The 24950-nt window shown below is 39.4% G+C and overlaps 1 protein-coding gene across 3 annotated transcripts in view; it reads left to right on the top strand.

Annotated features, from left to right (window-relative positions):
* Nucleotides 1-9946: 9946 nt before the first annotated feature.
* SGCE (sarcoglycan epsilon) overlaps nt 9947-24950 on the top strand; it is a 41654-nt gene continuing 26650 nt past the window's right edge. For 2 of the 3 annotated variants that reach the window (XR_010883500.1, XM_067291678.1), the window contains exons 1-2: nt 9947-10096; nt 23972-24094. Coding sequence is in view for 1 of the 3 variants with exons in the window: in XM_067291678.1 (XP_067147779.1) it covers nt 9982-10096; nt 23972-24094 (238 nt within the window). In the remaining 2 variants the exon portion in view is untranslated. The remainder of the gene's footprint in view (nt 10097-23971; nt 24095-24950) is intronic. The other variant, XR_010883501.1, reaches the window with a different exon arrangement.

The following is a 24950-nucleotide window of genomic DNA, read 5'->3' on the forward strand; positions in this document are numbered from 1 at the left end:
CTTCCCCTTACTTTGTTCACTTCCTCAGCCCATCCAGAATTGGACTGCAAATACACTCCTCATTTGCTCCTCAGACCCAAATTCTTTCACTGATTTCCCCAAATTCTAATTAAAATCTCAGCTTTCTATCCTTGACCAAGCTCTACAGGCCTCCTTTCTCCTCACAATCTTATTTTTTGCCTTGTAACATTCACTTTTCCCAAAGAAAGGCTATAAAGGCCTAAATAACTCAGTTTCCTGTCGAGTGACCATGTGTATTCACAAGCATATAAAGAAAGGGGATGTATCAGAGAAAGGATGAAAAACATAAATCAATCAGTCTAACCCTCCAAACTTGTGCACCATCCCCTTTGGCCATCATTCTAGGTGTAAGACTCCCTCCTCCCACCCCAAACTACATTGTCTTAAAACAGTACTCCTACGCAAACAAGACTGCCTTGTGCTTACTTAATGGAAGAAAATACATTTATGGAAGTGTTGCTCTTGTACAGAAGTTTAAAAGCTAAATTTTATAACATGGTCAGTCCTCTCACCCATTTTTTCTTTTCCTGTGTAAGCATTCCCACCTGCTTCCACCTAGCATACACTGTTTCTCTCTGGTATTCTCACACACCTGTAAGCCTCATACCCATGCTAGGTAGCAATAAACTTCTATCTCACCTCAAGAGTCCTCCCCTTCTGTCTCTGCAGTGTTAAAGGGTACAATTTAACCAGAAGAACAGATATATGCAATATTCAGTTTTCTTTACAATCTATTTAGAAGGCTATGCAATGTATGGGGTCATAAATGACTTTTAAGGAAACATTTAGCTTTTCTTGGTGTCTGGAAATAAACACCTTCCTGTCACATAGCAGAGACTGACAGATAGTATCATCTGATATACATCAGTAGTGACTGAAGAAAAACAAAAGAGATACTCTATTATTTGGGGATTTATCAAGTCAGACATTTCCAGTAAACCTTAAGGGAATTCTTACTGTAACTAAGCAGATTCCTGTAAGGTAGAGAAAAAACAGTTCCCAGCAAGCTACTGTCCTTTAAACATGAACACGAAGCACAAGCCCCCTGAGAGTTCTCACTGCAGATCTTCTGGGCACCTTCAGTGCATCACAGTCTTCACTTGTAAGGATGGCAACTGTAACATCCCTGACACAGCTCTTCTAGTCTAAACAGCACCCCATTTATCTGCACCACACACCTTGCAACGAACCATGCAGATATAGCAAATAGCACCTGCCTGTTGTATTACTGGCCAGAATCTTTTAGCAATTGCCTGCTTGCTGCAGGCATTGACTAGGTCAAAGCTGGCACAGTACTGACAAAAGGTCTCTCCCCTTCTCAAGAAGGCAGCACTAACAATGACAAACCTGAGAGCTCCAATCTAGGCTGTGAAGTGTGGATGCTGGCAGATGGTTTGGTTACCTCTAAGAGAAGGAGGAGTGGGAGGCAAGGAAAAAAATAAACTTCTAAAAGTAGTGATGGGCGAGTAAAGAGTTAACAGGACTGAAGTTTGTCAACTGATATGCAGAAGAACTGATAGCACAAGAGCTGACCTGCACGAAGCTGTTGAACAGAGGACTTAACAGGACTAAAGAAGTCTACCAACCGATATGCACAAGGACTGATATGCGCAAGGCTGCGGAATGATTAACAAGACTGGAAAAGTGAAGTCTGCCACCTGGAATCTGCACGGACCCCCGGGGAGGGAAGAAACAATACGGAGGTGTTGTGGTCTTGCCTCGCCAGCAGGGTCCTCCCAAGCAGACAAACAGTCCTGTGATTGTGAAACTTGCTAAAAGTCAGCAAAAGCAGTGTTTGCCCAGAGCCCCAGCCGTATAAAAAGAGACTTGGGAGCTAGGAGAGTTTGAGCAGGGACGGGAACGTGACCTGACCATCCTCTCTGGCTGGACTGTGAGTATTCCCCCCCCTCCCCTTTTCCTGGGATGCTGGGTTAAGGTAACTCCTCGAGGTTGAGAGCCCTCTCACTAGGAGAGCGAACAAGAAAGCTTTCAAGTAGGGATAAGCAGTCCTTCCAATTAATAACGCAGTAATCGATGGTTTTTAGTAACTGATGGTTTTGTGTTATCCTTTCTAAATTAGTAATCGCATTATTTTAATGGATGTTACTAATCCAAGAACTTGTGTGAGGAAATAAACATCTTTTTTATTATTATTATATTACTGTCTCAGTCATTGCTATCGAACCTTCATAGCATGACAGCGTGACAAGTAGCCAGAGGCAATGGTCATCCATGGATTGGAAAGGCAGGCTGGGCTGTCAAAATGCAGTCTGGGCAACACTGTGTATCAGAATAAAGCAGCTCCTGCTTCTTTCCTTTGCCTTTGGATTTTTGCAAACCAGAGACAGATATGCTATTGCCAGTTCAAAAGTCATCTGAGATGGCTTCTGCAGTGCGGTGAGAGAGAAACACCCTGAATCAAGTTCTGACTATGATCTAGTAACTCAAGGCTCAAACACCACTAGGTATGTGCAGATCTGTAACACTGACCCATAACACACATGGAGGTTGGCCAGCATGGTCCAACCCAGAGTCCACATTCAGGTGCTTATTAGGTAGATTCAGACTGTGTTGCCAGCCCTAGGCTGTGACCTCAACCAATAATACAGAAGCAAAATTTAAACTCAGGAAAGCCATAAGAATTCATCACACTGTAGAATGTATCTAGAATGGATTAAATTTTATAGCACTATGTTGATTTCCCTCCACTGGACAGCATTACCATATCACAAATCAGAGAAACACCCTGACAAAAGCAAAGAGGCTCCTTTAAAATAAAAACAGAGTATTGGCAAGAAACAGCATGAAAGATTGCACACAGAGAAACAAAGAGGTCTGAATATTGTTCTGTCTTTTTTGCAAAATGTTATATAAAAAAGCAAAAGCATTTCTACAGAAACTTGTAGAAGACAGTACACTTAAAGAAATATAATACATATACTGTCTTGCACAGTTAAAAAGGAAGGAATAGGTTAAGAAGGAGCACATGTTTATGAACTGAAATATTACTTTGATCCTTTTTGATTTAAAATTTGATGCATAAATTAAGGTTGAGTCTTAAAGATTTGAAAGGTATGAAGAGGAGAAATTGAGAAATTTAAAAGTAAAAATTCTAATCAGATGGCAGAAGGTGAGCAAGATATAAATGTGCTAAACAAAGATTTAAAACACATCTTCAAAACAATCCATACTTGCTTACTTACAGGAAACGGAGGTCTTATTCTCAAGTTGAAAACATGCAGAATATTCAGAATGTCAACCAAAAGAGCCAATAATATTAACCTAAGAAGCTTTATATTCATGATCTGGTTTGATTTAGAATCTATTTTGTATGTGCATGCAGAGGAAAATGGCACAGTTCAGTTTTTTTTGTTGTGCAGGAACAACATTTCTGAACAATGAAACTCAATCTCATTTAAAATCCAGATTTGCTAGACAGCACAAAAACTGTGGTAATGACAGAACACAGATCACAGTTTTACTTAAAAATCTGTAATAATGCTGTGCTTAAGATCAATTTCTTGCAAATTACTTCAAATCAAAAGGCATCTAGGGTCTAACGGAAAATAGCAACAAAATGCTTTAAAGAATGCTTATAAAAATCTGAGAAAACCATTATTGATCCTATTTGGCAGTATTATATGACAATATATGTGAAACTGTAACTGCCATCTACTAATGATGTTCAGTGCTCAAATTTTATTAACCTGATGACGATGTAAGGATTTATAATATGCTGCTTTTTGCATTAAAAAAAAAAAAAAACAAAAAAACCCAGAAAGATAATGTATTAAAATACAGGCTCACATGATCCAAAACCTTTCCATATGCATGAAGGCAAAAAACAGTAGGCTGCCAGGAAGCTGTAGGTTATTTCCATGTGATAATTACATGAGCAAGCCTAGAAGAGAATCAGAAAACACCTTCCTTCTCCCTTTGCAGAAGAAACTGAAAAGATGCATTTTGAGTCCTTCAGATCTGAAGCAGAACATGCCAGCAACACCTATGAAAAGGACTACATCTAGAAATCTGGCTATTGAAAAAGGCTTCGCCAAATTTCCAGTCCTGCACAAAAACCTTCTGAATGAGTGCAAGACCACAGGACTTCTTCTGACTTCCATATCACCATTTCCCTGTTTCCTTCTCTAATAACAGGCCAGAAGTTGCCAGCGTGCCCAACTCACTGTGGTCATGCCCTCATTCAACCCATAAAAGCACTATTTGCAGTGTACTGCAATAGCTATATCCTTCCTCTATCTTAAGTAACTGAGCATTCACATGACTTACCATCATCAGCTATGAGAACCTTACCCAGGCAGAGCAAATAACCTGTTCAAGATCTGATAAGGGAAAATCTTGAAACATGAAAGCCCTGAAGAAAACTAATGCGTTAATTCTTTGGGCACTCAAATTTCAAACGATATAATTTTACAAGGTGCTGAGCTTTCAATTCCTACTGAAGTCAGTAGGAGTGGTGAAGGACAAGGCCTCTGGGTGGGTTGTTCCTTCCCAAATTCATCTCCAGTTTCTCCGATCACCTGCTTTCAGCTGACTGGTCCTCCACTTCTCCAGATGAAACCCTATATTCAAACAACTCTTCATGTTACACTTTTCCCCTCATCAACTATGATACCACAGAGGCTCAATAGGTTTGGCAACTGCGAGATATTTACTTTGCCAGTCAGACAACACCACAACAGTGATACAGGATTAACTTCTAAACAACTACTCACAGTACTCTACTCACACTGCTCAAAGCTAGTGCAGATGTGTGTAGACAAGGCACACCTTTGGATCTCAGTTTAGACAGAGCCACATTAACAATCCTGAAACCACAGCTGCATTCCACCCTCCCAGCCTCCATGTTGTCACTGCTGCAAACCTGATTATTGTGTTCTGTGGCATGCTCTTTATTTGCCTAGTTTTTCTTAACTGCTTCCTTTAAACAGTCACTTTTGATCTGGCTCTATCAACATAAGGTAACACCTCACACACACACTGGGGAGCATATGATAGTTATTTAAAAGAAAATATACAAGTATTTCACAGTTTGTCCAAGCTAAGCTCATTCTGGAACAGAAGAGAAAACTTGTTCTTTGCTCTGTGAAAGCCTCGGTCCTTCTTCCTATCATCACTTTCAAATTTCATGCCTTCAGGCTGCAAACATTCCATTTTTCATCAAACCATTTTTTTAAATCTGCACATAACACTTTCACATCTGTCACAGGCTTTTGCTCTACTCCTTTGAGGTGTTTCTGCAACTCCCACACTCTTGGCAAGAACTGATTCCAGGTACAAATCCAACACCATCCTTTATTTATCATCTAGGATGTAAGATTAACTTGTCTTCCTCAAAGTTGTTGCCTCAAGCTTTGGGTGTTCTACTATCCCTACGCAACAAACTATACCTTGTTCTGTGTTGGCCCATGTTTCCACTTCTTTGGGCTGAGAATTCACAATCCAGCTGGATCTGTGTGTTGCATACCCTGGCCAACATGCATCTGCAAGGCCTGCTAGGGACCCCCTTCCCCTGAATATGTTCCTAAACGCTATCTTGACATGGAAAATACTTCTCCAAAACAGAACTGATTTACTGCACCAAACAGAATAATGGGTTTAAGTACACAGACATATGCAATCTGTACTACAGTCCACTTGAGGCCCCTAAAAAGAATGTGCAATATCAAATCTAGATCACATTTTACAGAAGCTAAGTTACAGCCTGTTTGCTATAAATTCTGGTTCTAGGGCAATGTTAGCCCCTTCCATTTAAAATTTTTTCAACTGATCCTTTGGTCAAAGCAGAGGAGATGGAGGCAGAATAAACAGATAAATCCTATTGCCAGAGATGAGGATTTATCACTCACCCTGCCATAAGCTTGCATTTGCCTAAGTGCCCATCTAGGCCATTGTTTTCTCTGACAACTCCTTTTGATCTTGCTCTACACATCCAGGGAGTGTACCATCATACAGCTGCACTGCAGGTCCTATGGTCTGTTTAAAAAAAAAAAGAAAAGGAAAAAGAAAGAAAATTAATTCAAAATACGAATATTCTCTTATTTCCACAAGCAAGACCTCAGAAGTACAGGTGACCTTTATTAGTTAAATTATCCACATGCTGCCTAGCTTTAGGCAGCCACATGGTAACAGAACTTAGAAGTTCTCATTTTTCAGCCATTCTCTCTGATAATTGTATTTTGCATAGGCTTTTGAACAGACTCCCACTCTTACCTTCCCAGGTGGGGGAGGTTGCCTTCATATGAATTACAACAAAGGCTGAAACAAGGAATGCTTTGTAGATGACTTAAAATTGAGGAACAATGAAGAAGCAAGTATTACTTCGGAATTTTTAACTGATTTAGTCATCAGGCTAACTTCTCTCTGCAGGAGTTACAAGAAATTGAGCCAAATTGAAAAGCTGGAGATTTAGGAGTGGCAGAGCTCACAGAAAAGAGCAGGAAAATATATTCAGAGATAGTTATACTGGACTGAGTAGCCTATTAATCTGAGCACTACAGACAGATGTTTCAAGAAATGCAGGTCAATGGTTCTGTACTATTTATTTCCATCACAAAGCAATATATGTATTCATTTTTTGTGACATTCTATAAGACACAGCCTTTCCCAAAACTGAATGAGGACAGAATATTCAAACTTACCACAGTCTGTCTAGCTATTTTTATGATATCTTTCTAGAATAGCAATAAGAAACACAAATAGAAAGATTAATTCTTTGAACCAATATGCTCCCTAAAAGCTTTGACCACAGGCAAAATTGTGTCAGAAATTACAGTCCACACTTTTTGCTAAAAAAAAAGGTATGAGCCACCAGTGAGCACCCAGTAGCAAGTATGTTTGCAATGGAAGTCTCTCATGAAACAACATCGCAATATTGGTTCACATTCACTGCAGCCCTATGGGAACCCAAAAGGAGGAGGTGGGCAAACATGGCTCATCTGTATGTTCAAACATAGTGAAAGTTTCTTCGATAACTTGACAGGACCCAATATTTCATGGCGGGGGTGGGGGGGAGAATGTCTGAAAAAACACAAAAACTATTCAGCCATGTGAAACTATAACCTTGGTAATATGGCCAAAGTCATTCAGACACAGGGCAACTGGCCATACAAGCGCTGTTTCAGCAAATTAAAGTTGCCTGTGGGCTGTTTTAACTTACAGTGCGTTTTTAATTTCTTCCACTTTTTTTTTTTATTCTCATCACTTCTACATTTGGACAGATACAACCTTCTTTCCCTAAACACATGATATTTTCCAAGACAGATGCCAAATTCTAGAGAAAACTACTACATTACATAATTCAATCTTTTGTGCTCCTCTTACCCATTAAAATTCCAGGAAAACATAAAATACACAGGCTAAATCAGCTAAAAACAGAGCTCTGTAAAAGCCCATTTCTTTCCAACTCTGGAAGGTAATTTTGACTAATTTTCTTTGTTTTCATAAGCATCTGCTGGGTGCATTTCACATAGTATCGAAACTCTTAAAACACAAAACTAATTAAAAAAAAAAAAGAATCCTAGGAATGTAATGAAAGGTGTTGCCCTCCAAAGCAAACGCACCGTGTGTGGAACACAGAGCAGCTTCAGTAAAAACATCTTCTGTGTCTCAGCACTGCATCCCTTTCCATTCATTTCTGTTACAGACAGTCTGTTAAATTATGGTACAAGGAAAAAGAAATACTTACAGAAGGAGTATTTCTAACCAGTACCAAGTCATTGGTGGATGATTTAAACAAATTTTGTCTGTATCCTTTCATTTTATGAAACTGAATAAGGATGGAATTCTTAAAAGAATTTTCTCAGGCAAGTCTGCACCCATATGGGCTCAGTGCACTTCCATATGGGAATGAATCCAGAATCACATATACCATGACAGTGGATGTAGGCCTATGCAGAGTTATAAAGTGCTGTGAAAGAAGAATGCTTGCAGACAGAAGCAAAGGAGATGTTGTGATTCCTGCTCCTCAGTATCTGTGTAACCAAATTAAAATGTGAATATATTCTTGAAAGTTTCAATGGAAAGAGAACCAAAAATCCTGTATCTGGGACAATGAGCTCGATGAATAAAACACTAGAGTATTTTGTACTTTAACATCAGGCAGAACTTGTATACTGAAGAGATTCTTACTATGTAAAGTTCCCTTCATAAGAAGGATTAATGGAAATTTAGAGCTGTACCAAGACTAAAGCCAAATAGGGTAAAGTCTTCTATAGTTGTCTTCTTTTCCTTGCTTCTAAAAAGTTCAATGGAGTCAACACATTTTGAATAAGCCAGATTATATTTCTCCTTTCCAAACTCCAATAGCATATAATTATTATTATTGCAAATGTATTTGGCTCTCAAGTGTGGGAATGTTTATGGAATTTATGGAATCAAAATTCCAAATGCACAACAGAGGAGGGAAGGTCAGTTCTATGAATACTGAAAAACTTACTGCAGTCTGCAAATATCAAACACAACAACCCACCAAAAGGAAAAAATAAAAGTATAAACAGACCTGCTTATTGAACTGCTGCTTTAATTGTGGAAGACAAGATCTTGCACTGCATTCCAAGCAATTCTGGGCAAATAATTCACAGAAACTCTCTGTCCAAGTCTAGCCCCTCTTTAGAAGGGCTCACATACTGACCTATACAACAAAACATTGTTGTGTCAAAAAAAATTTCCCTCCCCACATAACCGCCCTAAAATATACCCGGTTTAAATAATGTATTAATAAACCCACTAAATCGTACATAAAAACAGACACCATACTAGATGCTTTTTTTTAGACACAGTTCTAGTACAGGGACGGTGTTTGTATATGCCATATAGAAAATGGAAGAGAGTAGCTCCCCAAAGAAAATGATGTTAACTGTAATATTTGCATAGTGTCATTTTCACAGTGGTTGTATATTACATATACATACCCATAAAAAAATGACATGACTATACCAAAGAGCTATATTTGACAATACTCTTCCTACCATCCCCAAAAGGAGCAAATACTGTCATACTTTTAGGGCTACACCATACCTATCACATGGCAGTCAAAAATCAATAATTAGCCCAGAACGCATGTGCAGCCAGTGCAAAATAAGAGAGCACAGGGTGATCAGACTGACTTAGGAGGTGGAGTACATCCTTTAATTGAGGCTACAAAGCCACAAGACAGCAAAGGAGGGAGAGAACAAGTCCCCATGCACATCTGAGGGGCTGGGGCTGGTCTTCCAGGCCATGCTCCCCAGCACCTTGCTTACAGCTCTGCTAGTTAGAGGTGCATGCGCTGAACAGTGTAAAAAGGCTGAGGATTTAGCTGTAAAACAGGGACATAACTTAAAAATGGGTAAGAGGCCCACAGTGCTGATGTTACACAGATTTTGGGGGTGATGCCCTCCAAGAGCACCCTGCACCCACGCGCAGCAGGCTGGTACTAAGCGGCCTAAGGGATGGGCCTGAGAGACGTCCTGCCCTGCCGCTTGTGCCTCGGGCGGCTCCCAGGGAGGGAGCGGGGCTGGCGGAGGGACGTAGCGAGATGCCGCAGCCGCTGTCGCCCCTCCCCGCGGCTCCCCTCCATTTGGCGGCACCTCGCTTCACCGCGACCCCGCGCCGCGAGCCCGGCCCCACAGCAGGCGGCGCCCGCTCCGCCGCTGATACACCACCGCGCCGTGCCGCGGCCCGCAGGCCCGCCCGCCCGCCCGCCGTGCCTCACTCCGTCCCGCCTCACTCCGTCCCTCCCTCCCGGCCCTCGGCAGCCAAGCGAAGGCCGCTCCCGGGAGCCCCACAGCGGGCCGCCCCCCGCCCGGGCTTCCCTAACATGGCGGCCGCAGCGGGCCCCTCCTCCCGGCATGCCCCGCGGGGCGGCCGGCGCTGCCTGGAGACCGTCACCAGGGGCGGGGCGGGGAGGATGCTGCGGCCGCCGCGGGGCGAGGCGGCGGCGGCGGCGCGGGAGGGCGGAGGATGCGGCGGCCGTGGTGGTGGCGGCAGCCGGCGGAGGAGCGGGGAGCGATGCGGTGCTGCGCGGCGGGACCCTGGCCGCAGAGCGGGGGCGCCCTCACCACCCTCCTGCTGACAGGTCGGTCACGGCGGCGGTTCACCGCGGCAGGCGGGCGCGGGCCGCACCGGGAGCCGCCGGCCCGGGCCGCGGCACCCCCCAGCCCTCCGCACCCTGCTGCTCCCGGCCCGCCCCTCCTTGCCCTGTAGCCGCGGCGGGCATGGCCGGCTGTGCCCCCCCCCCCCCCCCAACCGCCTTTCCACCCGCTCGCGGGGCGGCGGCAGGTCGGTGCGGGGCCGGGCCGGCTCTGGGGGCGGCCTGCTGCCGCGGAGGTGGCACCCGCGGCGCTGGCGGGCGGGCCGGGGCCGCCGGTGGGCGTCAGGGGCGGCCCGGCTCTGGGGAGCACGGCAGGGCAAGCGTGTCTGCTGCTTTCCTCCACCCTCTTCTCCCTTCAGGCTCGACAGGGCTGGTACTTGTGCCTGAGTGCTGAACTGTTTCGAGTTCACCGGTACCTTCCCCCCCCCCCCCCCCAAAATAATCAGCTCGAGCACTTAATCTGACTGTATCAGAATTAAGACTGCAGAGAAAGTCTCACTTCTGCTGCCTAATGCATGTAAATAATAGCTATCATGAAGCAGTGAGGTTTTGCAGGCACAAGGTCCCCCCAAGTTGAATACTTCACTCTAGTGCACTTAGCAGCAGCCCAGCTGCAGGAGTTCCTTCACGAGACTGTTACTGTCCCAAGAGCATGTCAACAGCAAGAAATCTATTTGTTTAGGCTCTTCTCTGATCCGAGGGACCAGTGGTCTATCATCTGAGAGCTGACAGCCTGCTCAGTCTCTTCTTGAACTAGTATATTTAAGTGTTATTCTTTATGTGTATTATCATACCAGTCATAAGATATGACTGTAGAAGCATGAAGCACTGAATATACTACAGATGTAATCAATGCCCCATCATTGAGTCATTCAGTGCGAGAATAAAATTTGATGTTCATTAGATAGAAACCCTGCTATTTTCCTAATGTGGAAACTATTTCTTCCTGCTTCTCTGTCTCCCTCCCTCAAGGCCAAATGTGGCATAGCAACCCAGAAAGAACTAGGACAGTCTTAGGATAAGCTTTAGATGTTAACTAAGATTAAGTCTAGAAAAGCTCAACTAAAATGAGGCTTCTAGAAGCTGAGTTGTAAACTTAACCCACAGGTCCCTTCCAGACTACACAGTAAGGGAAGTAGAACTTTTAAAGGTTTACCAGTGTTAACTTTTCCACCTCAAACTCGGATCTTTGCAGCTTGGTTCAGCTGAATTTCCTTAATTCCAACAGCAGAATACATGGTTTGAGACTGATACAGAAAGCAAACATGAACAGAATTAAGTGATATCTATATAACATTCTCCATCAAGGTAGAATTTTGTAGTAGATCCCTGGTCTGATTTGAGATACAACACCAGACAGCTCATAGAAGTTGAATGACTCGGACTGTCAGGAACTCACTTGCGCTCTCTTCCCCCCCCCCCCCCCCCCCCCAAGAAAGAAACAAAGCAAACGTTTTCATGATAGCTATTGAAGATCATCTCTTGATCTGAACTGTGTTCTCATCTACTGGGATTATTTTTTCCCTTGTTCTTCAGAAAAAAAACCTTGACTTACCCTTTTGCACCTAAGATGTATAAAATATATAGTATATTAGCCCCCAAGGAGAGAATGTTGGACTTCTGAAATCACTCTTAAGCCTTTCAAGCTCTTACTATCTTTAAATCCCTGAACTTGTAGTTAATGTTCTGCTGGGGAGGAGGGGTGGCAAAAGACCTGGATTCTGACAATGAACAGACTTCTTCAAAAAGTCCGTAAGTTCAGGGATTTAAAGATATTAAGAGCTTAAAAGGCTTAAGAGTGATTTCAGAAGTCCAACATTCTCTCCTCTGGGGCTAATATAGTATTCAAATTGAAAGCAGTGACTCAAACACCAGCTGATGATCATCTCTTCCAGTGCTAGGAAAGTGCTTGGAAAGATAGGACTTGACACTGTTGTCAAAAGTAACATTTTAGGTTAAGCTTTTCTAATACAAGCTAATTGGCAGTTCTTTGACTTTATTAACACTTCCACCACATCAGTTACTGCAAAGCTGAAGTCTGGCAGACCAGTAAGTTGCCTTCATATTCTGCTTCATGGTCTTGAAAGAATTATTCAAATAGCTGTGGCCATTTTGTGGTTGTTGCCTCATATTTCTGCAGTTATGGAGTTAGTTGGCAGTGCCTCATATTGGCACAGGAATCGCTGTTTTGTCCCAGGAATAGGGAGAGAGAGAGCAACTAATCCACTCCCCCCACCCAGCCATTCCCTATAAAGCAGTCAGAACAGAGAAGGAGCTCCTGAGTTCTCACTCCAAAAGCTGTAATGACAGAGTAACATTAATTTGTCATAAAGCTGCACAGCTGCCAGAAAATATTGTCCTGCCCTTCCACAGCCTAGGCATTTTTCATAACTTCCCTTGTGGGCACAAATGCCTGTACAGCAATAACTGAGTTGGATGAATATATTCCCTCCCCCCTGCCCCCCCAAAAAGAAAGAAACCACACCCTACCTCACTTAATTCAGCAGGCTTGCTGTGGTAAAAACAGCAACAAGAAGACCAGAAAGCCCCCACACAACACATTTACACGAGTTTGTGCTAAGTGGCCAGGAATGAGCTGGGAGACCCTCCTATCAGTCGGTTTGTGACATATGCCAGTTTAAAACTGCTGTGAAATCACAGCCTAGGACAAACACGTTCAGGAGGCTGCACTAGATCCCCTGCGCTCTCATCACTGTTCTCAGTAGAAGAGCCACTGACATCACACGGCTTCTCAGCAGCGCCCCCCCCCCCCCCCCCACACACACACAGACGGGGGCAGAACATTCACAGATGATCTGCTCCTTCAGTGTTTCCAGACTAATAGTCTGAGTGTACCTGCCTTTTTTGCTTTTGTGGGTGCAACCACAAAAGACAAGGACAAAGAAACATTTTTTCTTCATACAGAACTCTGAATCTGACCCTATCACGATGTATTTATCACATCTTTGCACTAGTCTGACCCAGATCAGTAAATAAGATTTATTGTCAGGACAGAGTTGGAAGTGCTTGCTTGAATAAATAATTACAGAAGGGAAAAGCTAGTCATGCCATTAGCATGCTTTTCATTACAGAAGCACATTCTTTATAGGTGATATAGTTTACATGGAAAAGTCTTAGAGATCCTTAAACCAGATAACAAAAAAGTCAGCTTTATAGCAGGAATTTATCTTCTGGACATAACTCTTAGCGTATAAAGAGAAGGTTATTTTGACAAAGTTTAGATTTGGTTAAAAGTTCATGACAATACTTCAGGCACTTTAGTCACAAAGCCCTTTCTTCAGAAGATAGATTGTTTCTTATCAAACTGAGAAGAAGGAATTTCAACCCCAGACAGGAATATCCATCTTGGTATAGCTTTTGGACATTTGAGTAGATATTGATAAATTGACAGAGTGTCATTGTCTAGACAAGCAGAAGCTGCAAGGATATTTTTTATGGTTTGAGCTGCAAGGTCTTATTCTTTAGCAGAGTTCTAAAGGAAGGGGGGGAAGTTACTAGTTTTGGTTAGTTCTAGGAAGAGTAAAGAACCATAGAGAAGAAGAGCTAAAAAACTTGAAGACAGAAGCTGTTTTCCCCTCCTAATCTGTTGAGCTGCTTTTTATAGAAAAAGGAAAGCAAACAAACAAACCAGAACACAAGAAGTGCTTTGGCCCGAGAAGAGTTTTTACATGACTGTGATGCTGAGGTTTAAGCATAGCTATCAGAAGAAAATAAAGTTTTATAGTTTGTGCAATTTTAGTATTATTATATTTACTTAAGTCAGACTAGTTTTGGGGAACTTTTCATGTAGCATTAGATTTTTAACTTGACTTCTGCCTACCCCATTTTAATATTGATTTTATTATGAACTTTTAGTTTTTATTTTATCAGATGCAGACTGTTCTTAAGTAGAAGAGATTTCAAGTTAATACTTCAGCAAAACATTATAACTAAATTTGCTATGAAACTGTTTGTCTTTACCATAGACTTTTTCTCTAGCCAGTTCTCACAAAATAAACCATTAAGCACTCCCTTTCTAGAGTATAAATAAAGTTAAAATAAATAGCCTTATCTGAACTGCTAAGTTCAAAGAAAGATATCCAGCTTTAAAAGAAATAAGCAAATTAAACAACTACCTAGCTACTGAGAGCTGAGACTGGCTTAAGTAGTGTCTGTCTTCTCTTTTTGCTCACAACAGCTGCTTCTGATAGGTACATAAGCTCCACCTGTGTTCAATAAAAACCCTTTTCTATTTTATTTTCTAGTCTTTCTTGACTGCTATAGAAAATAGAGTTTCAGCCTTAGGTTCTTAGCAGCTTTTTTGTTTTTGTTTGAGGAACACTTTACTTTGTAAGAGCTTTCTCGTTGTTTTGTTTTGTTTTCCTTGAACATATTTTTGCAGTTTATGGGGGACTTCACAAATCCAGAGGTTATCAGCAGTTCATCAGAGTATTAATATTTGCTTTTACTGTGGAATATTTTAAATTGTTTCATACATGCTATAAATGTAGTTATTTGATTTTATGAACAGGCTAACAACTGGGTAGTGTGATTTTACCAGAAGTCTCATAAGTCAGAGTAGTGACTGAAACATATATATGTTATATATATTAAATATTATATTGACTAGATTATGCTTTTTTCATTTAAATAATAATGTTGTATCATGTTATTATGTAAGCTGGATAATCTTGCTCTTCCTTTGATGAACTAAGGTCTTTTCTAGCCAACTTAACCAACAGATCATATTTTCACAAACCTAGCAAAAAATGATAATACATTTTTTTTCAGTATGTGTCTATTAAGAGAAGAGTTCCTGTTATCAGTTTTTAAATTAACCTTCTTTTTCTGGTTTTGAGAATGTAAGATTTTTATTTTACCTCTGTACCTGAGAAATCCAGTTTCCTCCCAACTAAGTAGTGGAGACTGTCTCTAAATGTTGTTACAACTGCAATACGAACATCTGAAGTGGGTTTTTTGTTTGTTTGTTTTTTTAAGCAGATTATTTTTTAGTGGTAGTCCAAGCCATGGAGATGAGAATATTAGAAAAACTAAGCCAGCCATCAGACAGAAATCTCAGTGTCTTGAAATCTATGACTTTTCTGAATTTCTTTAGTCATTTAAATCCGTTGCCACCTCAAAAATTCTGAAAATAATTACAGGGGTACTCTAAAATTCGTAGCAAGAGATGATAATAATAAGGGTCACCATGAAATAGCAGACTCAGTGTGATGTGCCCATACTCCTTTGGTTACACCATAGGCTTCAGACTACATTGCAAGAACTAGCAACATTGTTTTCTGTGCCTTCATGGAAAAGCTGATCAAATTTGGTTCTCTTGTCAGCCCTGCAATGGGAGGGAGAATGGTGGTGGCTATGGTGGTGAATGTTGCTGTTTATAAAACATGAGGATTTTGCTCTCCTCTCAGGATTTAATTTACAGCATTCCCAAGAATGCAAATGCTAAGTTTCACAATGAGTTCAGAAGACTGACAAAACTCCTCTTCCACTTATTTTTCTTGAATAATCTTGGAGAAATACCCAGAGGTTATAATAATAAATGAATGCCACAGAAACAGGTAGGTAATCGTTATCCATTGAGCAGAGATGAATAATTATAGAGCTTAGAAACATTTCTGGTTTTGACTTAAACTTTTACATAGTTATTAATAAATTGAGTGCAGAGAGGCCATAGTAATCATTTAGCCTGAGCTTCTGAGTAATCCACAATGCAGAACTAGCATAAATTAATTCCTATTTCTTATGTAATAGCTGTGGTTGAAGAGGTTCTTATCTTTTAGAAAATATCCAATCGCAATGTAAATTTCTGACTGAGAATCCACTTTAATTCATAGTAAACTGCTACAGTGATTGGTTACTTACACTTAAGTACGGCATATTTGACAGTAAGAAAGAGGAAAGGTTGTGGTACAACTTCTACCTCTGCCAGTAGAAGATACTTATGTGACCAATGAAGCAAGGATCTCTGTGCAGACACCAGTTGGGTCCTCAATAAATGCTTGGGTACAAGCTCTTATTTGAGGTGTGGGCTGAGCACCTTGATGCAGACAGTTTCCTCTTGACACATGTTCTATAGTAACTTCTTGGTGCCAGTTTCTGGTTGTTCCTTCTGCTCTGCAGGTCTCAGCAGCAGGTCAGAAAGCTGTGCAGTGTTTGCATCTGTACTGCCGGCTCAGGATGCGAGAAAGACTGAGGCAGATTGCGGTAGAGGAACCAGAGGACAGTTTTTTGTATCATGGTCATAGCTTAAAGAAGCAAGGAGGGTAACAAAAGCTGCAGAACAATGTTAGGATGTTAGAGTGCAATAAGGGAATGATAAAGTTTGTCTGTGATTGTTAGGTCCTTTTTGGACTGTGAGGTGGACAGAATTTGTTGTGGATATCATCTCTGAATGCTGTTAAATATCAATATTTAAAACATTTATATAAAACCTGTGCAAAGAAGAAAAAGGGCACTGTAGATGTACTTCTCCTGTGCGTGTTTAAATCACAGGCATAGAGCTGTGAGTTGTTCCTGCTCTAGTAAGTACTGGTGGGTGCTCCAGCAACTGTGGGAGCATGTAACAAATATAAAAGCCTGACACTATTAACTTTCTTTTTCAGTGTGAATACAAGGCTGATCAAATTATCTCTTGACTTTCTCTTTGATAAATAAGTAGCTTCAACTCAGGCATTCTTTAGTATAAGGCCTCTTTTGTCATCCTTTAATTATATTTATGAATCTTCTGAGCTTTCTTCACATTGTCAACATCCTTCTGAAAGGCTCTATGTAAAAACTAGACACAGCATTTGAAAAGTGATCGTATGTGTGTCAAATACAAAGTCTCCCTGCTCCTTCTTGATATTCCTGTTTACATATTAGCCATTCTAACTGCAGCATTCTACTGAAAGCTCCTGTTCAATGGATTATTATCTGCCATATGTCCCTAGTCTTTTATCAAAGTTTGGTATCCCTGAATTACATGCTCTGTAATGTAAGTATGGCATGCATTCTTTGTTCCCGGATATGCATTTGCATTTTACTCTATTGAAGTGCACATCACTGATCATGTTCAGTTTACCAAACCAACTCAGACTGTTCTGTGTTAGTGGCTTGTTGTCTCCATTATTTATTAGTCTCCCAGCCTTTGTTTTTACCTACAAATATTATCAATATATATTATATTTCCAGGTCATTATATATATTAAAAAAAGTCTAATTTTATAAGGCTAACAGCTGAACCTTGTGAGGCCTGCTAGAAATCTGATATAACATTAACTATTCAGTAGCCCTATTCTCTTGCTGTGGTCTGGTACCACAGACTGCCATTTCTGTGGTGAAAGCTGTTGAATGGGCAGTGTGTTCCTGAATTGTTTCATTTCACAGCCTGTCATTTAAAATCAAATAGATAGTGATATGTATTCGTATTAGAACATCACGCTATAAGCTCTGGCACATGAATAACAGATACACTGGTTGTATGTCTGTATATATGCTGTATATCTAAATATGACATATCACTATTGCTATCTTTCTGTATATCTAAATGTGACATATCACTATTGCTATCTTTATCAAACTTGTGGGCTCACCAAAAATGTCAGTTTGAAAAGAGGCATTAAACCCTTGTTGGTTCTCATATAAATGTAATATTGCTCTTCATTTAATTCTTTAATGAAGTCTTGTATTAATTGTTATATTGTTTTGCTTGGGATTGGTTTGTGGCTGACAAGCCTCTAATTATGTAGCTCATTCTGTTGAAATATTGGAACAACTTTGTAATTTCCCTAGTATTCAAGAATTATTGAGAATTTACACTACATGTGCAGTAGTGAGCTGTATATTCTACAGGACACTATTATATTGAGACTTTCAGTGTAGGTAGATTCAGCAGGTAGAAAGTTGTCCATCATGCAAGATAGATGTAAAACAGTGGATGAAAATAATACCTTTTTGCTAAATCAGATCCTTTGTGTATAATGGAAGTTTAAAGAGACTTAACAGAAGTTCACACTTAAGAACCCTTATTACACTGGTGTGGTGATTTCAGGACTTTTCTTTCCTTCTTCTTCTTCTTCTTCTTCTTTTTTTTTTTGGAGGGGGATTGTTACATTTCCTCCACAATTAAATTTTAAATGTTTTGAGTAAATTTTTCAAACCGAAGTCATCATAAAACTAACTATAACTATGATTAACAAATGTCTCATTCTCATGCACTCACTGAGTATTTACATATCATACCTACTGCTGAAGCCAGATCTTTTGGGCCTCGTAAATCCTCTCCAGAGGATGCGATATCTAGTAATGTAGTAGCTGACTGGTAGAAGCAGTCTAGCAGAAGTTTTCGCAGATGTTTAAGCTTCCATCATAAATGATACTTGTTTATTTTGAATGTATATTTGCCAGCAAGTGTTCATTTCTTCCTGCAAAATGATATGTCTGAATGCAAGTTCTGTTTTTTAGTAGCTGTACTTGTTGCTACTTTTACAAGGAAGGTAAGATGTTGATAACATCTCTTAGCTCAGGTTTGACATGAATTCTCCTTACTCCCAAAAGAAGGCTAATGATTATGCCCATTCTCCCCTTCCTAGCCACTTAATGCAATTACTTCTCCCTGCATTTTTAGTTGACAAGTAGCTGATATATCATTCCTTGCAGAAGAAAGGGAACAAAAGAACAAATAGTGGGAGGTGAAGAGGGAACTTTCTCAGGCATATCTGCTACTGATGGAATAGAGTCTTTTTCCTCAGCACAACAGCTGCTTTCAGACTCTTCTATACTCACTTGCTCCTCACCACTTTTAAAACTTCTTGCACCTTCAGCTGTGTAGAGCACAGCCCAAAACGGTTGAATCTGGCTAAATGGGATGAAAATAAACAAGTGTTTCACTGGTTCTTTTTTCAAAATTGATTACTGGTTGTGTCTGCAGGGCAAGATGCTCAGCCCCATGTGTCTGCATCTTTATACAAACAAAGCTGTACACCTGGCAATATTAAGTTCCTTACTTTAGCCAAAATAAGTTATGCCAGTAAAAGTAATTTTAGGTATGTCCTTGCCTGTATGTGAGATTTTGCCAGTGCAAGTATGTTCATCAGAGAATGCTCTTCATCATGCTCCTTACCAGAATAATTATATATCAGCAGAAGCATCTGCAGGTGTTTAAATGTTCAGTGTAAACTTGGCTTATTTGGAAAATAAGTGTCAAAAGGGTGACTATCAGAAAGATTATTATATATTTATGTATTCACATCAAATACCATCATTTTTTAAACTGAGATTCCTGAACTCTAGAGAAAAAAACCTGAAAACAAACCCTCGTTTAGAAGGCATCTGATCCCATCTGACATTGGATTTGTGGAAGTCTGTTGATCTGACTAATTTTTTTTTGCATTTGTTTTATTTTGAAAAGCTTTTTTGTTAAGCTCTGCTGATGGCATAAATGGAACAGTTAACTGGAAGACTAAGCAAGCCAACAGTTATATTATCAGCAGAATAAAGGCTGTTGAGAAGAATGGTGAGTTTAGGTTGTAAATTTAAATCCCATGTTGGTTCAGTCAAATTTGCTTTTAATATTACTCTTGCTTTTTCAGTCATGTCCTTGTTTTAGGAATAAGGTGATATTTAAAGGTAAGTAATTTCAAAAAACTTCATTTTTTCAGTCTTTTAAACATTCACAGACCTGTGTGTCTTTGAGTTTTCCCCAACTTTTTCTGTTGCAACTATGGCTTTGCTTGAAATAATGGCTGTGTGTACAACCTAATATTGCACACTTTCTTATGCTGGTTGCTTGGAAATACCTCTGCAGTTTGCTTAATACAATAACTTGTCTATAACAATTTTTAAAAATTGTTCTATGTACATTTGCAAAAGACTATTTTATTGTCATTTGTGAAAGTACACATAGAATATTGTAGCTATTATATACTAAGTGGTAAGCAATCTGGATGGGCTGCCAACTCAAGTTATTTCTGGGATTATGCTTCCTCTGATAAAAATCAATGGGGAGAGATGCCATTGAAATATCCAGAGAAAATTTCCAGGTGGATTTTTTCTGAAGACCATCAACATACAAGACTCCAGTCAACATAGGAAATCTTCTGAAGTTTCTGGAGACTGGGATTGTCTTTATCTGATAAATGAGCCTTAGCATGTGGCTGTTTACAGTCTCTGGGCTGGACACTGATAAAATCCCAGCTGAATTCTTGGCTGTGCTTGTGGTCAAGGTTACAAGAGGGACAACTGGGGCAGTTTCTCAACATGATTTGAGAAGAGCGATGTGCGTTTCTCAACCTTCAGTTCCCAGTCTATCTACTTCTTTCACAAGTCTCCAGAATTTCTAACCTTTTTGTACAAGTAGATCTTGGAACCTACAGAGAATCCTCCGAGGGATCTGGAAACAAGGAAGAACAGTGCTGTCAAGGTAGCCAATACTGTCTTTGTAGTAGGGTTCTGTTGAAGTCTTACATATAACCATTAGCGAAGAAATTTCCTATGGCTAGTTGGACAGAATCCTTTCACAGGTCCCCAAGATTTCATCTACACAGGGAAATTGCCCAGACAATTCACACCAGCAGTCTTCCATATTAGACTGATATCTAGAGGTTGATAAGTGTATTCAGTTTCATCCCTTGATCGCCTAAGATGATTAAACATTCATCTCCAGTCTCAGGCAATCGTATGAAAATTATTGTGCGTTTTAAAAGCCTGAAGAAAACAGCATTTCATTTATAATTTCATTCTTGAAAAGCAGTGATTGCTGTAGTGGGCTGAAGACTCATCATTTTCGTTCTAATTTTGAAGGCGCCCCATTGGGGAAAAAGAAGCTTCTCTAACAAAGGGGGAGAACTTTCCAATTCTTAATCTCCAGATTCGTGTCATTACAATGTATTTATCATCACAGAATAAAAGAGGGTTGTGCTTTCCCCCCCCCCCCTTCTGAGAGGCATTTTTAAACTTCCACCAAGATCACTGCCTTATATCTGCCTGAAGGTCCTTATTACTATACTTACATCAGCTACAGAATGTCTCATTACTAGGCATGTGCAAGTGGTTTCCAGTAGATTTCCTCTAAAAGGCATAGTAAATACATGGGTTATAGAATAATTTTTCTTTCAGTAGCTGCTGATTCTATTATCCTTTTTCCTTCAAAAATATTATTTATGGAGAAAATATATATTACTTTTTTACTGTTTCTCCTATTTGAATTGATCTTCATTGTAGAGTCACAGCATCAGAAATAGGAAAATAGATTATTTTTATTTTTTTTAGATATTTGATGCATCTTCACCCAGCCACTCTATTTTTTTCAGATTTTCTGCGCTGTGAATAATCCTATTAATGTTATAAATTACTTTTTCAGCTTTTCTTGAAAGTATTTTAAAGGAAATTAATTGGTTTCCTTGCTGTATTTATAGCTCATTCACAAAAGTGAATAAAAAACTTTTGGGGGTCATTAACTTACTAATTTTAATTATATAAATCACATAGCTGTAAATTATTGTTGTTAAATTAAGTCTACATAATTAAAATTGACTAGTTTATTAACCACAAATAATTGTAATAAATTGTATTAATTTTCTCTTTAAGAACAAATTAAAATGGATCTTGAAACTTAATCATACAGTACTGAACAGCATGTCTTTATCAAAAGCACTTTCAAAATAGGTTAACATCAGCTCTGATAAGCAGATCATTACATAGATAAATAAGTGATCATTAGTATGATTGATGACAGGATATTTTTACTGTTACAAATAGTGCTAGATGTCTAGCACGAGAGGTAAGAACTAACTCCATTTTCCTGTTAATTCAAATGAATTTTGATGGAAGAATATCACTCTTGTACATGTCTTAGAAAATATTATTTCCCTGAGGCACTGATGATGGAAGTTTTCCTGCTGTGGAATTTGATCAACAGCATATTGAGAATTTGAGACTATTAATCCTAGCCGATCAGGCTCAGACAGTGGGATTTCTGTAACTAACCATGGAGGTCTATGTTGCAGATGTCTGCACCTCAGCTAGGCTGCCTCTACAACTGGTGGAGATCTAGTCAGTGTAGCCAGTGAAATCTAGGCCATGATTCATCTCATTTTACAGGAGAAATCAAATTAATCAACCCTTAGAAGCATCTGTTTCTCTCCCCTGACTATAAAAGGAGCCTGACTAATTCAGTTGTGGATGTTGTTTCTGTGGGCATCTAAAATTAGGTGAGATAGATTCCACCCCGAGTGTGTGGCACAGGGGATGGAATGTCTGTGATTAATGCCTAATTAGCCAGGCTTTTTAAGCAGATCTCAGATAATAAGGTTGGTATAATGAAAAGTTTGAAAAGAAATTATACCAGAATGATATAATTGTATGAATTTGATCCATGTTTCAAATGTATCTTGCTTATTGATCCGGGTGTTGAAATTAGCCTTTCTATCTGCAGCGAGCTGCAAGCTTGTTGCCCTGAGCTTGTTACAGTGCTGCCACAGGCTCTTCCAGGGTCCCTGTTCCATGGGGCAGTGTCGCCCGTGCTCTGTGGCCTGGCAGCTTGCTTCCGAGATGTGGCTGCTCATAAAGTTCCTGTCGGCTTAGCAAGGCAGGCAACTCTGTGTAGCTCTGTATCTGTGACTTCTCTGTATTTACCATTTGTCTACATTTCATTTACAAACTTTATCAGCAATGATCGATTCTTTTTGGTCATTGATTTAAAAAAATAAAAATAAAATAAAAACAATTGAATAGTAATATGGAATAGTAATATGACCAAGAATCAGTCCTGTGAGACTCCATGAGACACACCTATCAGATCAGTATTCTCCATTTATACTTACATTTTGAAACCTGTCTGTAAAGCAGTTTCTTATCCATTTAATGTGCCATCATGTTTTTTGTGTTATCCTGATTTGTTAAAATGTGTATGTAATACTGTGTCAAATGTGTTACACCTGAGTAAGGTATACCTTTATCAACTACATCTGTAATTGCATTAAAATAGCATATTGCTTTTACATATACTGCTGGTTCTGAATTAAGTTATCCTTTAGTTTTTTAATTTTGGAGTCCTGTATCAGTGGCTTCAATTTTTGGTTTGAGGTTTGTGTCACCTGACTGGCCTATAATTACCCATGTCCTTTTGTGTATCCTGTTTCAACACAACCACGACATCTTCGTAATGAACTCTCTAACCAAAATTTTAAACCTCATGGATGTAGGATGTATGTGAGCCTGCTGTTCTAAAAAAAAGTCTAGTTTTAAGAACCGTATAAATCCTTAGTTATTGTTGGAATTGAAAGTGTATCATCAACATTCTCTGACAGGCATTCTGTGAGGCATTTTCGTAAACACAAAATAAAAGTGTGTTGCATTGCTTTGGTCCTTCTCTGCACTGGTACTGAAAAATCTGCCATTTCTGTTTAGTGAGGAATCAGTACCATTGGTAAGATTCTTCTGTATTCCTCATGTTCCTTAGTTGTATTGTTAAATATCAAGAAAGTTTGACTGTATCATTCAGTTACTGTATTTTCATTGTATATGTAACAATATAAATAAACCAACTATAAAAATACAATTGACTTACTCATTTTTTATTGCAATAAAAATAACTAGCTTGTACAATTTCTGAAATTCTAAAGTTGCCTGTTTTGTTTATTGAAGTATTGGAAGGGACCCTAACAGTCAAAGAGAGGATGCGCTCTGCATTCTGTTCTTAAATCCACACAACCTTTTAAAAAAACTTATTAACAGGTATCTAATATTTGTTGCTTTCCTTTTCCCAGATGCCAGCATTGCCATTGAAATGCATGCTGTATTATCTAGAGCATGTCTCATTTTTGCCTTTTTCTGTTTCTTATCTTTCCTTCTGCTTTTCAGTGTACACGATTCTGTCTAAAGTGCACTCTGATCGGAATGTATACCCTTCTGCTGGAGTTCTTTTTGTTCATGTTTTGGAGAGAGAGTACTTTAAGGGGGAGTTTCCTCCTTACCCAAAGCCTGGTATGGGATGCTAAGATTTTCCATGTTATATAAAAATATTGGAAAAAAAATGCATTAAAAAAAAATCAAATCTATTTAGCATACTTTGCAGTGCAGCATATAATGTGCAAAGAGCAGGGTTTAGTTTCTGTCAAAATATCTTCAGATGAAATAAAATGGATGATCCTACAATTTAAATTTTTCTGATTTGTGATCATAATTTTTAAAAAGATGTATATAATTCCATGTATTCTGAAGAATTTACTTATTAATTTGGGAAGGCATAGTAATGCACACTGTATATCTGAGATCAGAAAATATACCTTTTCCACAATTTCAGATTTAATGAGAAAGTGAAGAAGTTTAACTGTAATGTTAGAAAAAATTGTTATGTAACAGTTTTTTTAAAAATGCCACTTATTAGAGCACTGTTTTGATTTTAGACATAGTATATATCAGTATATATGAAGGAGCACTTTGAAAGCATAGGTAAACTTGGGACAAAATAGAAAATAAAATCGAATATGAGCATATGTGATGATGTTTTCTTTCAATGAAAACAAAAGCTCCTTTGGATTCAGTTGTCTTTCTATATTTAGTAACTGTTTGATGTTATTAAGCGGTTTGTTTTCAGAGAAAGAGCTGTGATTTCTTAAGTATTGTATTTTGACTTGCAACTAAGGTAAAAGCCAAAAGGGTGGATCATTAGAAAGTTAAATTATGTACAAACAAGGTAGAGAGGAAGGAGAACATTTGCCCCCTCTGCCTGTCAACGCTGAAAAGCTTTTAGGGAAAAATTGTAATACATGTATAGTGCATGCATAATCAAAAAGTACTGTTTCATTAATAAGCTTTTGAACTGATTTGAGAGTACCAT

Source organism: Apteryx mantelli, chromosome 2 (genome assembly GCF_036417845.1).
Source record: "Apteryx mantelli isolate bAptMan1 chromosome 2, bAptMan1.hap1, whole genome shotgun sequence".
NCBI classification, from domain to species: Eukaryota; Metazoa; Chordata; class Aves; order Apterygiformes; family Apterygidae; genus Apteryx; species Apteryx mantelli.